This window comes from Solenopsis invicta, chromosome 1 (genome assembly GCF_016802725.1).
Source record: "Solenopsis invicta isolate M01_SB chromosome 1, UNIL_Sinv_3.0, whole genome shotgun sequence".
Taxonomy (NCBI): domain Eukaryota; kingdom Metazoa; phylum Arthropoda; class Insecta; order Hymenoptera; family Formicidae; genus Solenopsis; species Solenopsis invicta.
Window position 1 is genome coordinate 2716522 of NC_052664.1, and position 15555 is coordinate 2732076.

Here is a 15555-nt window from a genome sequence, read left to right on the forward strand (position 1 = left end):
ATGTACTTTTCCTACCGACCGCACACGGGACCGCCCGTCGGTCGCTAAACCATAGACAGCCGCAGCAGGCGGCGCGGTGTGGCGGGAAAGACAGCTATTGCTGCTTCTCCCTTTTTACCGTACCGCCTGCCGCGACTGCCTATGGTTGACGATCGATGGGCGGTCTCCGCGTGTGGTGCGTAGGAAAAGTACGCGCTTATTTGCCTACTTTACTAATGTTTTTCTCGGTAAATATTGCGAATTTTGAAAAATGGTAAAGGACTTTTCTCTTTAGTTCCACTTGCTCTATCAATCCATGAGGGTATGGATTTTCTGACTCATCCTGTATAAATTGTATAACAACAATATGACAGCATACTCGCTACATTTAATTATTTGAAATTTTATACTGTCATAATGGTATCATAAAGACTGTATAAAATGTTGCATTCTATTTTCAACATACCTTGTCTATCTGGGTAAATGTAAGATTCATTTTTTTGTAATCAATTTAATCAGACATCTGTTGTTTCTTAAACAATTTATTGTAGTTATGTACAGATTATGTTATACTAAGAATATAATTACTTTTATGTTTCATTTTTGTAATCATAAAAAAGTGATCAATTTTTATTTTTATGAAATGTTTGTTTTAATTTTTTCTTATTATTAAACATACATTTATAATAAATTCAATTAAACACTTATGTCTAATTTAAGCTGTAATGTTTTTTTTCCTGAATTAAAACTTGTTTGATCTGAAGACAATAATATTAAAATTACACACACACGCGCGCGCGCGCATACACACACGCGCACGCGCACACACACATACGCGCGCACACACGCACACACATACGCACACACACACACATATAAAGAAAGTAAAATAAATAATTTAAATTTCTAAAAATCTGTATCAAAGCAAAGAATTTGGATAAGAGTTTTCTTAAAATAATAAAATCTAGAATAACAAAATTATTTTATGTAAAGAAAAATATGAGGAAAATTCAAGGTAGAGCGTGGAAAAATTTGGAGAAGGAAAAGAAAAATTTCAGTCCATTTTGGTGAAAAGGACGCAACCATAAAGAAACCCTTACAAACAAAATATTCTTTAGTATGTCAAAATATCATTAATGTGTCAATATTTTCTAAGTTATTTAAATAATAGTAGGAGAATGTAGAAATATATGTGAAAACACAACTAATTAAAAATGAACCTTATTCAATCAGTTGGATCTTATATTTCTTGTACGATTCTATATTTTACTTCTTATTTTTTACTTCTTTATATTCGTATAAAAAATTTGAAATCTATTTGAAAAGGTATAAGGAATATATATGAAATAAAATTTGTAAGGATTTTATATAAGGGTTTATAATATATGTATAAAAACAAGTTCATCAAACTGTATACCAAATAAATTTTCGGTTTTGTACGTCAATCGTGTATGATACACGCTCATAGCAGTTGCGAATTAAACGAGAACAAGGAGCAAAAGTTAATTTATTAGAAATAATCTTCTTCTTAATGGATCTGCGATTGTTGTAAGTGTGTAAATAACTTGATCGCAATTTTGCGTTGAAAAACATTATACTTTGGCACAATAAAATATAATTTTATTTATCTTACGCAAATATACAAAAACGGTCTGTTAGAAACTTCTTAGAATTGAAAGAACAAAGTTAAGCTCGATATTATCGTATTAAAAACATTTTTCTCTTGAAAAAAATCATTATCTTTTTCATTTTGGCGTTTATGAAACGTTTAATCTATGGAAGAAGTAATGAGTATATAAGATTTGTATTGAGCGTCTCTAGAATTCAAATGGTTTATTTGTGAAGGCTGCAATTAAATTTTGATAAGTATGATTATAAACTATAAATCCAGTAAATGGAAATGGATTGAAAATTTGTAATCCATTTTAATTCATTTGAATACGTTTTGGATTAAAAGACAGCAATTAAGTAATTTCAATCCTATGTCATGAATTAAAATGGACTGGTTGATCCGCAAAAATTTTTTGAGTATTATTAAAAAGTCTTGGTCTGGTTTAGATTGAAAAACTAAAAATCTTCATTTTAATCCTTTTTCACGCATTAAATGAATTATATGGCTGGCGTAACTTTTTTGGATTGAAAAAATAGAAATCCCGTAATTTCAATTTCACTTCATGGATTAAAATAGATTCAAGGAATCTTTAAACTTTAATTGAATTAAAATGGATTCGTGTGGTCATTGCAAATCTAAATTTTTGATTTTTTAAATCCATTTCTATCTATTTTAAATGTTCTAAATCCATTTCCGTTTGCTAGGAAGCAAAGTTACAGTTAATTTGAAATCCATCTTTTATAAAAAATGTTATGGAATCCTTATAAATAGGCGGTACTCATTTTGAGCATCTCTAAAGATAAGCACATATAAACTAGTATATAATTATATTTTGAAAACAAGTCAAAAGATAATTCATTTGACTATTTAAATTACTTTTCTAACAATAAGTGAAAAATCTATTCTTAAGATATGTCCTGTATATAAAGTTGTACATTTTTTTATCTCATTCCTTCTATTTTTATCATCTTTTCCTCTCTTTCTTCTTCCTTTTCTCTTTGTTTCTTCCCTTCCTTTAGATTATAATTAACGTCTTGAAATTTCATAATATACCTATACATATAATAAAAATCTCTACCTATACATATAATAAAAATCTGTACTTAATTAATAAAATCTTTCAACTAATCTTTTACTAATTTTGATTTGTCTAACGCATACAAAAACATTATAACATATGCGATATCACAATCACATCGATAGTAACAAAATTTGTACAATTCAAATACAAATTGATTTATCGTCTTCATGACATTATTTAAAACTATGAAAAATATTACATTAATCATTCACTCACACTTACAATCGACAAAAATGTTTTTAATATTGACAATTTTTAAGATGAGTAATCAATCGTCGCTGATGTTACTGCTGATTCAAGGAAAGACTGTTGTGTCGTAATTCGACGATAATTGCTGGTTGCATGGACGGTCCTTATTTTTCTACAGCATACTAAAATCGCCACAGGCTAGATCTATGTGGTGACGAAGTTGATCCTATAGCAAACAATCAGAAATTTTCAAATAATTTAAGAACAACATTTGATTGTTGTCATAATTTGTCATGGATAAAATAAAAATCGTTTAAATTCTATTGTCATTCAAACCAGAAAAAATAGATGTGAAGTATGTAGTTTATTTTATAACAACGCATTTAGAAATGATAATAAATTTATGCAACGTAAAATGTGTTACATGTTCTCATATAATATACGTTACTTATTAATAATTTGACGTAGAAATAAAACTACATGATGTGACTATACGCACCCTCCTTGTCACCGAAACGCATATCCGCCCTGGCGCTTTGCGCCACATCTGTCGAATAACTTCTCTATTATCGTGATTACATTCACGCTCAAAGCTCTCACTCAATTTTCGCGACAATATTTAATCGATTGAAAAAAATCACGTAGCCGTATCCTTACTGCGCATCCCATTGGCCTCATATAAATATTGATATGGCCGAATATATCGACACCAATTTTATCGCAAAATTTATTCTGATAAGACTGCTTCTAGATTCCTCGAAATTAGTGCTTGCAATTGCTCTTACGTACAGCATATAGGTGTTCTTATATTCAACTGGGCGTTGCTGGTGTACAGATTTGCTTCTGGGTACACCCAAGAGGAAATCCTGATGTTTACTTTGCCTTGACTAGGTGCACCCCAGATAGCAAAACATGATAACTCACTCTAAAGCAAATCATTGTACAGATTAAATTGCTCTTTAATTGCTATTACTGCCTTTTATTTAATGCGCCGAAAATGTTTTAGTCAATTCAATATCAATATGCTGAGTTTTATTGTCGAGCAAATGTATAAAAATTATTGAAGTTAATCTGTGATAAGTATATTGCCATAAGTTGTTTAGAACTTGCCATAACCATATTTTGAAAATTGTTTCCCATACAGCACAGAGAGATTGCAGGAACATTGCAGAATAATTTCATTGAAACATTGTAATATTGCACATTGATTGCAAAACATTGCTGCAACATTGCTGGAAGATTGCAGCAACATTAAGATGTCCATTTTTTGAAATATTGCATTGAAACATCCCAGCAATATTGCAACCCAAGTAGCACATATACGTTTCAAAAACGTTTTATAAACGTTTTTCCGAAACGTTTTATTACCGACTTTTAGAAACGTTTCTAATGCGTTAAAATGTTCACTTAGTTAAATGTTAACTGAAACGTTTCTTTTCCGATAAAATAACGTTTAAGAAACCATTATGGAAACGTTTTTTTTTTACGGATAAACAAATTTTTAAATTTCTACTTTTTTAGAATTTCTAATTAATTTTCAAAATCAGTTTTCTTAATGTTAAATAAAATAGAAATGTTATTTAAAGTAAAAAAAATCGGGAATCTTTATTAAAAATTTTTTTGAATTTTCAAGCGGCCACCCATTCAAGTCGTAATCTCGCCCAACGTTGCTTGACCTGTAAGACTGCTGGCGATGCCTGGTGATGATCTGTGAATACTTTGTGTTAACACATGTATATCGAGGCAATATATGTTATTGAAAAGATAAAACATAATTAAAGCATGTTATTTATATAAACATATACAAAATTATACTCTTTTACGATTATGACTTGAATGAGTGACCGCTTGAAAATTTCTGGAAAAAATTCTTGAGAAAGATTCTCGATTATTTTTTTACTTTAAAAAACATTTCTATTTTATTTAATGTTAAGAAAACTGTTTGTTACAGTATTACTTTTTCACAGTGTTACTTTTTTATAGCATTTACAGAAGAAACGTAAAAAATACGTTTCTTAAACTATGGTTTCAAAAACGTTTAAACGTTTTTTAATGGTTCTTTACGGTTATTGAACTATGGATACGTTTTAAAAACGTATTTGAAACCATTATGTGCTACGTGGAAATGTAATTATGAATTTTCCAAAATATATCACATAAATATTATTACACCACATGATTCCAATGAACAAAACAATATTTTTGTAACATTTTAAAAAACATTTTTTGCCAAAAAAATCTCGGGAATTTTTTTTCGAAAATTTCCAAGCGGTGACCCATCCAAGTCGCGACTCCGATGAACTTGATCTCCGTGATCGCTGCAAACCGATGATGATCTGTGAACACTTTATGCTGATATATGTATGTAACTGGTAGATCAGGCCAATATACGTTATCGAAAAAATGAAATATGTATAATTAAAGCACAGTATTTATATAAACAAATATAAAATTATAGTTTTTTTTTACTAATTTCGCAAATGCAGAATAGCATCTGGAATAACTTTTCTGTTATTTGTTTAAATAAGAATGCAATTAGAAAATATATATCAATATAATACAATAATTAAGTTAAATATGAAAAAATTTTTATTAAAAAATCAATTAAAAAATATTGTTTGTTCATTGGGATGTAGATCGAGGTTTTTTGATATACGAGGTGTGTTCAAAAAGTATCGCGAATTTTGTGTTTTTTCAAAAATTATTTATTTATTCATGAATATCTATTTTGTCCCCTTCAAAGTAATCCCCATGAGATATTATACACTTGTGCCAACGGTTTTTCCAATCTTCGAAGCACTTCAAAAAATCATTTTTTTTTATCTTGTTCAGCTCCTCCTTCGATGCCGTCTTTATCTCGTCAAGCGTAGCGTAACGTCGTCCTTTCATGGGCCTCTTCAGTTTAGGGAACAAGAAAAAGTCACAGGGGGCCAGATCTGGGGAATACGGTGGCTGCGGCATCATTAGTGTGTTGTTTTTGGCCAAAAAGTCGCGCACAAGCAACGATGTGTGAGCAGGGGCGTTATCGTGGTGCAAAAGCCAATTTTTGTTCTTCCACAAATCCGGGCGTTTCTGGCGGATTGCTTCGCGCAAATTGCGCATAACTTGCAGGTAATATTCCTTATTGACCGTTCTACCCTGTGGCAAGAACTCATGATGCACCACGCCCCTGCAATCGAAGAAAACTGTCAGCAAAACTTTCACATTCGACCGAACTTGGCGCGCTTTTTTCGGTCTTGGTTCGTGCGGCAGCTTCCATTGAGATGATTGAGCTTTGGTTTCCACGTCATAACCATAAACCCACGATTCGTCACCAGTTATGACCCTCTGGAGCAAATTTGAGTCGTCGCGGACAGAGTCCAACATCTCATTAGCAATGTTCATGCGATGCTGTTTTTGGTCGCAATTGAGCAATTTTGGTACGAATTTCGCGGCGACCCGTCTCATGCCCAAATCATTGATAAAAATCGAATGGCACGAGCCAATCGATATGTTTAGGTCCTCAGCAACTTCTCTAACGGTGATTCGACGATTGGCCAATATCATTTTCTCCACTTCATTAATTTTTTCGTCTGTTGTTGAAGTGCTCGGGCGTCCGGCACGCTCTTCGTCGTTCACATCTTCTCGGCCTTCTGAGAACATTTTGTACCACCGATAAACGTTGCTTCGGTCCAAGGTAGCTTCTCCGTATGCCACAGTCAACATTCGGAATGCATCCGCGCACTTAATTTCGTTTTTCACACAAAATTTGATACAGGTTCTTTGATCCATTTTTTTGAATAGGTAAAAATCGAAGACGATCCAAAACACGTGCAAGCAAAGCAGCTGTCAACAATTAAGTGAACATTCAAAATGGCCGAGCTTGTCGGCATAAGTGAGAGACATGAGTACCAACATAACGCCACAAAAAGATCGAAATTCGAATATACGTAACCCGCGAAAATTCAAAATTCGCGATACTTTTTGAACACACCTCGTATGAATCTTTTGTCTATTGATACGAATATTCATGTTTCTCAACAATACTGTGATGCACACAACACTAGAACTGCATGCTTTTTTCTAGACATTTTAGAGTCAACATTTGAAGGATGTCTGCAGACGTCTATGCAAAGTCGATTTGCAGTCAACCCTTAAAGCCTGACTTGGATGACTTACAGTCGACATATGGACGGTTGTGTTGTTAAGGAATGTAAAGATTCAGCGGAAAATTTAGTAACGTCGCCTAATTTTAATTTGCTAAATGCGGATGAATAATTATGGATAAATTAAATTAATATATTATTAAATGGAAATATTGTGTTTTTGTTCTTTATTGCCATTACTTTATTAAAAAATTATAATATTGCAATATTTCTGGAATATTACTGGCATATGCCATGAAATGTTGCAGGCATATTGTTAAATTATGTTTCTGCAATGTCTCCGTAATATTGCATTGCAATCTGCAACATTGCAACATTGCTACAATGTTGCTGCAATTTTCTATGCTGTATGGGTTATAACAATTTGTGAACAACATGACAGTAACATGTGAGCAACAATTCCCATTTATAACTTGTGATAAATTGTGATAAGTATAATGCTGATAAATTGTTGAGAATTTGCCGGTATTATATTTTAAAAACTATTACTGGCAAGAACGTAATGATAAGAGGATACTCCCTTTTGTTGCTTTGCTGACAACTATGAGAATATTTGTGACAAGTTGTCGACAACTTACAATTATTTTGCTATCTGGGACCTTATTTTTTCTTCATGCAGTGCATAGGTGCTCCTGAGCAAGTACTCCTAGGTACTTTTGGGTACAGGCCGCCTCCTAGTTGTTATTGACTATTAGATCTCTAAAATCCTCGATTGGGTACCCAGTTATTGTGTGTGTGTGTGTGTGTATGTGTGTGTGTGTGTGTGTGTGTGTGTGTGTGCGCGCGTGTGCGTGCGTGCGTGCGTGCGTGCGTGCGTGCGTGCGTGCGTGCGCGTGCGCCTTAAAGCTAACTATGTATAGTGTTGGCTAAGATTCTAGGTCCGTCCATGTCCGCTACGTGCTGATTGCGTCATAAGTCCTAGGATAAGTCCGTTCATATTTGTTATGCATGGTAGCGTTTGCGACTAAACACTTGGTGAAAGATCATTATGGATGTAATGATCCGCTCGCAGTGTTACCGCCGTAGCCACTGCTATTTTGCAATGCCGTGTCGCTCTCTATTCATAAACACTGCGACGCGGTAATGACATAAGTCTTTTTTGGACCTTGAACGAGTGTGGACATGTTCGTCCATTACTGGAAATATTTTTGAAATCGTTGATTGCATCACAATCAGCAATCTGAATTCTTAATTTGACGTCGAGTACTCATTTCTTGTTTTTGCGTTAAACAATTGACTTTTGAGAGATTGCAGTAACGCCCCTTAATTTAAGAAGTTTCGGAGAGTGTGTCAAATTCAATAATAATAAGAAGAAGCAGTCATGATATACCCGGTAGAAACATATTTATATACTTTATATGTTCTAAAGATGATGATGGTCATCAATAGGATGCGGTAACAGTTTTTAGCGTGCCTACTTTAAATGAGGCGGTTCAGCTTGACTCGGGATAACCCTTGGGTCAGGCGGCGTTAGTGATTTGTCTTCTCCGAAACTGCTGCCACTGGAGATAACAAGGAAATCCTCAAACAACTTTTCGCTATATTGGTTCGTTATCATAGGCTAGTAAAAGCAGATTGTCGAGTCGAGCACCAGGCGGGCTTATATAGGCGCATCAGTCGCAATACGTTCCTTGATCACTTTGCCTTCATGAGGGTAAAATCCTAAAATCGCGCTCATGGTCGGTAAGATAACGTGTACTTTGAAGCAATGGGTGATGAAAAGGATGCGGCCTGCATTCGTATCGTTATCGCAAATTCTAAACAAAGATATTGGATGTTATATTCAAGCAGCAGGATCAAAGGAAAGTGATGTCCGGTTCTCTTTCCTCTTTCCAGTAGTCGATTTCCTCGGTACTTGTTGCGGTCTTAAGTAGCGACTTTTCAAATTTTGCACATGTATATACCTATGCCAATGCCTTTGGTCACAAATCCTCGCAAAATTATAATGTGGTTCCTGCCTCTGAAATGCTCATCATGTTAATCTGCACAAGTTCAAACGGATGATCTCCGTTTGGATATGTAAAAATTGGCTATGGCTCTATTGGACTTGCACGATTAAATAAACACATTGTATGATTGGATGCAGTATGATTAGACACCACATTATTGGATACGCAATATCGGATACCGCATTATTCGACACTGTTCGGGAAAAAGTTTTTAATATGTAATTAAAAATTTTTATATATAATTTTATATATAATAAATTACATAAAGTTATTGATATGTATTTAAGATGTATTCTAAATAATGTACATTGTGAGTTACGCGCCGTGAAATAAACAAGCCTAATCATAATACCTCTCGGCGCTCTTATTTAGCTTATTGTGAATATTGGCGAAAGCCGGACTTTTGCCGAATTACCATTTTTCTCGCTCCGTGAGACCGGGATAGCCGCGCGTGGCATGCGGATGCTCCATACATTCACCGATTACTCCGATTCTTAGTTATTATATATTATCAAATAAAGTGTTAAGGTTAACAGTGGTTCCGTTATAAGTTCTGGTTCTCCCATCTCATCTTATTCAAATATATAATAGTTATATATAATTATATACCAAATATACCAAATATGTCCATATATATTAAAATATATATAATAATATATAATTATATGTAGAATATTATTAAACATTAAATAATATTACGCAGCCATCGCTGTTAGAAAACAACAACTCTCCGCGCGCTTGGCAACCACGATCACGTGGTTGGATTTGGCGGCGAGCGGGACTAAATACGCTATTTTTTTAATTTATAACTCGTTAACTATTACAAAAATTGCAAAGTGGTAAAAAACTTTTCTTCTCAGTTTGACTTACTCTATCAACCCACGAGAGCAAAAACATTTGTTTTCTGACACCCTGTATATAATTATGCATAATTTTTATATATAATAATATACAATTTTATATAATCCTACATAATTATGGGTTATTATTTATTATAGGAGACCCAGTTCCAATCATGTTACTTTGACATATGTTATAGAGACAAGGACACTGAACAACTTTTCCTTAATTGGCGCTCTCCTACAGATTTCGAGATATATTTAAGAAAGAAAAAAAGATTCTTTTATTTAAGTAATAAAGAGAGATATTTTGACCGTTGCTGTATCAAATTGAACAAGAATGCCTACTACGGTCGTAACTAGATCTTCGTGCTTGTATTATCTATGCGATTTTATATACTTTCCTCAAGTTCAATAAACTGCGCGCCGAATTAATTTTCAGTCATAACACAATTCTAAATTGAACGAGATTAAGTAATATCACGCATTATTAAATATTAACCCTTTCCCCCCTAAAAAAACTGTAAAGAAATTATTGCGAAAAATATCACCTCAACCAGGGTTCAAACTTGAGACCTTCTGAATCTCTGGTACGGGTGTCTTAGCCAATTCGACCACTTAGGCTGTGATGATATTTCTCGCAATAATCGACTGAGTTAGAACGCTTTCAAAGGCAGCGTGACTTTAATGTAATAGAGAGAGATATTTTGACCGTTGCTGTATCAGCACAAATTGAACAAAAATGCCTACTACGGTCGTAGCTAGGTCATCGTGCTTGTATTGTCTATGTGATTTTATATACTTTCCTCAAGTTTAATGAGTTCCTCAAGTTCAAGTTTTTTTTTAATTATTTTAGAAAATATTCATAAAAAAAAAATGTGTCAAATAAAAATGAAGCTTATAAAAAACTCTTATAAAAAACAAATAAGGTTCTATACAGATTTTACCTAACTCCAATACTTCAGTCGTTATAATCAAAAATTCATTTTAAAAAAATTCTGAAAAATTCTTACATGTTGTACAGAGAACGCGTAAACGGGGAAAAGGCTCCGCCCTTTCTCCTGCACCCCCACCCCGTATTATTCCCCTTCATTTTATAGTTGGGAAATGCCTTTATGGGTCCCAGCGCCTGTAGGGACAGGACGCGGGGTATGTGAGATTCTCCGACCTAGATGTGGCCGGCATACTCACTAAAACCCTACTTTTTCCGGCGTCTGGGCTCGGGACGGATCACGGGATCAAATATGCACCGCGATACCCCGCGTTTTTCCTAACCTAACCCAACTCTATTTTAGTTACAATTTGGCCATAATTTCAATTAAAATAGGATTAGGTTAGGTTAAAAAAAATACAGTGAAGGAGTGCAGGGGAAGCCTCTCTCCGCCAACGCGTTCTCTGTACCATAGAGGTTTTCGACTTTCCACGCAAAACGAATTCCTTATTAAGTGTGTAAATATATGTGTGGTTATTAATGAAAATGAATTATTAATAAAAATAAAAAGAACTCATTTTAACCTTTTCGCTATGGCAGTATTGTCCGCCGAAGTACCTTTACTGAACGAAAGCTCGCACCAGAAATATGCACAATTCGTGTGATTTCTGTATATACAGTTTTCTTAGTTTTAAATAACAACTGTGCTAAACAAAACAATCATTGCTCTAATGTAACAAGTATATTTACATTTTTAATATGAAAGGACCTACAAAAATATAAATAACATAGGTATTTTTATAATTTCAAAACCTTAAGATTAAATGTTTAATATAATATATAATGAAATTAGTTTATATATTAATATGTAAAGAGACACTTCCGTTTCTGGTAGCAAAAGTGATGATAGTTGTGTGTTTGGTGAGATTGTGTTTTTTGAGAAAAAGGAGGGCAGAATTGGAGCGCGAGGGGGTGAGGGAACAGAGAAGTAGCAGGTGGAGTTGGAAGAATAAGGGATAGGGCAGGGGTAAGGGAATAGTGTGACAGGAGTGATAGTAGGGTTGGGACGGGATTTAGAAGTTAGACGAAAGAGCAGGTATAAAAAGTAGAGATGAAGCAGAAAAGAGGGAGGGTAGCGACATCGGGCGGTAGAAGTGAGAAGCATAGCAGGAGAGAGCAAGTGCAGTTGCGGGAAATTTTGAATAGGGAAAGTTGGCAGGTTAGAAAAAAGACGAGATGAAGGAAAAGAAGGAGGAAAGGAGAGGGAAAAGAAAGTAGAAGAGAATGGAGACAAGAGAAGAGTGGGAAGGCCGAGCAAGGCAGAAAATCTAATGAGAAATAGATCAAATAGTGCGCCGCTGCTAGAATTGTTGAAGAGAGGAGAGAAAAGGAAAGGTGAACAGGGGGAGGAGACAAGAGTAGAGGAGGGAGAAATTTTTAAGAGGAGCAATAAGGTAAATCGCCGGTGAGACGAGAAGAAGGAGGGCTAAGGAAGATATTAAGGGAGGTGAGGAAAGGTTTTAAGGAAATAAAAAGCGAATTGAGAGAAGGTAGGGAAGAAATAAGAGAATGGATGGAGGAAAAGAGTAGACAATTTGGAGAGAAGAATAGATGATATACAGAAAGGTAGGGGAAGGGTGAAGAAGAAGAAGGGAAGAAGAGAGAAGGATAAAGGAGAAGAGATAGAGCAGATACAGATAAGGGGAAAGGGTGAGATGAAGGAACTGGAAGAAGAGATGAGGAGAATAGAATTAGAAGGGGAAAAGAGGGGAAAAAAGGAGAGATAGAAAAGATAGTGGAGGCAACGAAGGCGGTAGCGAGAGTGGAAGGGATGAGAGGGATAGGGAATAAAGATAAGGGAGGAGGCGTCATGGTATGGGTGAAATTCGCGAGTGTGAGGGAGAAAATTGATGTGATGAAGGGAAAGACGAAGCTGAGGGATAGGAAGGAGTGCATCGTGGATGACTTGACGGAAAAAGAGAGAAGGGTAGTGTGGTGGATAAAGAGGGAAGCAGAAAGGAATAGAAGGAATGGAAAGAAGGTAAAAGTAGGATATATGAAAATGTGAATTGAGGATAAACTGTGGATATGGGATGAGAACAAAGATGAATTAAGGGAATGGAGGGGAAGAGATGTAAAAGAGCAGGAGAAAGGGGAAACGAGGAGAAAGCAAAAATGGTTTTTTAGTAGAGGGGTGTGGGATAGGAGAGGGGAAGAAAGATAGGAATAAGGGAAATGGAAAATATGATAAAAAGAGGAATAGAAGAAGGAAGGACGGTAAAGAATACAAAATCGGTTTTTGGAATGTAGCAGGCATGGAAAATAAAGAGGAGGATTTTAGGGAGAAATTGAAGGAATGGGATGTGATTTTTTTGAGTAAAACATGGTTACAGAAGAAAGGATGGGAGAGGGTAAAAAGATGGTTACCGAAGGGATACGTTTGGAAGGTGCAAGAAGCGGGAAGGAAGAGCAAAAGAGGGAGGGCAATGGGGGGGATGATCATGGGGATAAGGAGTGGAATAGAAAGAGAAAAAGAGAACAGGGAAAGAAAGAAAGGTGAGATTACAGGTGAGTAAAGTCAACTTAGAGAGAGAATTGTGAAAACTAGTGGTATATGTGAATATGGGGATCTAGAGGAAAAAACGAGGCAATTAAGAGAGTGGATGGAGGAGAGAGAGAAGGAGGTAAGTATATTAAGAGAGGGGATTTTAATGCAAGAACGGATAGAAGGGGAAGGTATAGGAAAGGAGGAAAAGGAGGGGTAGGGGAAAGAGAGAAAAACACAAAAGATGGAAAGATGAATGGAGAGGGAAAGAAATTGTATGGTTTTTTAAAAGAATTTGGATGATCAATTCTGAACGGATGCATAAAGGGAGATGAGGAGAGAGAATGGACGTATACTGGAGGAAAGGGGGGGGGGGACTGTAATTGACTACGTAATCGGGAATGAGGAAACGAGAGGGAAAGTGGTAAAGATGAAGGTGGAGGACTGGGTGGATTCTGACCATCAGCCATTAACTGTGTACGTGAAGGGGGGAGGAAGGAGAGAGGAAAGAATTGGGAAAAGGAAAAGAAAAGAAAGAAGAGGGATGTGGACGGAAAAGAAAAGGAAGAAATTTGAGGAATACGTGGGCAAGAGGGATAATGTTTCGGAAGGGGTTGAGGAGGGTTGGAGGAAATTGAAAAAAAGAGTGGAAGGAGCATTGGAAAGAGTAGAAAGAAGAGAAAAAAATGCGGAAAGGATGGTGGGATATGGAATGTAGGAGTATGAAAAGAGAAGTAAAGGAGGAGTTTAAAAAATGGAAGAAAGGAGGAGGGAAGGGGTAGAAATATAAGGAGATGAGGAAAAGATACAGAGAGTATTGTAAGGAAAGGAAAAGAAGGGAAAGATGGGAGAGGGAATTGTAAGGTGTAAGAAAGGAAGGGAATAAAGGGTAGTGAACAGGGGGAGGAGAAAGAGAAAGAGAGTCAGGGAAGGGATCGAAATGAGGGAATAGGAGGGACACTTTAGAAAAATGTTGGAGAGAGTAGAGTGGAGGGTGAGAGGGGAGGAGAAGGAGTGGAGGAAAATAATATCAGTAGGGAAGAAATAGCAAGAGCGGTAAGGAGATTAAAAGAGGAAAAAGCGGTGGGAGGGGATGATATTGTAAATGAAATATGGAAATATGGGGAAAAAAATAAAGAAATAGCTGTGGGAAATATGTAACAGAGTGTGGAGAGGAGAGGGGTGGCCGGAGGAGTGGAGGGAGGGGCTGATAGTGCCGGTAGTGAAAAAAGGGGAGGGGAAGAGGGTTGAAGAATATAGAGGAATCACGTTAACACAAACGGCATATAAGGTGTACGCAACGGTACTTGCGGAGAGATTGAGGGAGGAAGTGGAGAGAAAGGGGATACTCCCACCGAGTCAAACGAGGTTTAGGAAAGGGGTAGGCACGATTGATCAAATCTACATACTGAATTATCTGATAAACAATAGGGTGGCGGTAAGAAAGTGCAAGATGGTGGTGCTATTTGTAGATTTGAAAGCTGCGTTTGACTCGGTGGATAGGGAAATCTTCATACAGATGATGAGGGAGAGGGGAGTTAAAGAAAGTTTGGTCGTGAGGTGCAAGGAGGTACTGGAGAAGACCATAAGTAGAGTGAGGGTGGGGGATAAGGTAGGGAAAAACTTCTGGACGGGAAGAGGGGTAAGACAGGAATGCCCTCTGAGCCCATGCTTATTTACGCTGTTGGATTTAGATGAGGAGTTAGAGAGGGAGGGTAAAGGGAAGGAAAATATCCTCGTTGGCGTATGCAGATGATGTGGCAATGGTGGCAGAGGAACAGACAGGGATGAAAAGGATGATTAAGGCATTGGAAAGTTATATAGAACGGAAGGGATAGAGGTCAATGTGGAGAAGACGAAGATAATTAGGTGGAGAAGGGGGGCGGGAGACAGAAAAAGATGGTATGGAAATGGAAAGGAAAAGAGATAGAAAAGGTGAGAAAATACAAATATCTAGGGTATGTAATGATAGCAAATGAGGGTCAGAAAGAACATGTAGAGGAGAGAGTTAACAAGGGAGCGGTGGTAATGAGAGAAGTGTGGGGAATAAGAAAAAGAAAGTTTGAAAAGGATTGGTCAAGAAGGATATGGTTGTTTGATAGATTGGTTTGGACGGTAATGGGATATGGAGTGGAGATATGGGGCTGGAAAGAAAGAGAGAAGGTAGAGAGGATACAGGACAGCTTCTTGAAGTGGATTTTGGGGGTTGGGAGGTACACGCCGGGGTACATGGTGAGGGAGGAAATGCAGAGGGAAAAATTGAGTGGAAGGGCACGGTTGAGGGC

General features: G+C 36.2%; 1 protein-coding gene across 5 annotated transcripts in view; it reads right to left on the bottom strand.

Annotated features, from left to right (window-relative positions):
• Positions 1–503: 503 nt before the first annotated feature.
• Positions 504–15555, bottom strand: part of LOC105197919 (homeobox protein 2) — a 263567-nt gene continuing 248515 nt past the window's right edge. For all 5 annotated transcript variants that reach the window (XM_039451994.1, XM_039451990.1, XM_039452006.1 and 2 more), the window contains one exon: positions 504–3087. In XM_039451994.1, the coding sequence (XP_039307928.1) occupies positions 3044–3087 (44 nt within the window). In that variant the 3' untranslated portion in view covers positions 504–3043. The remainder of the gene's footprint in view (positions 3088–15555) is intronic.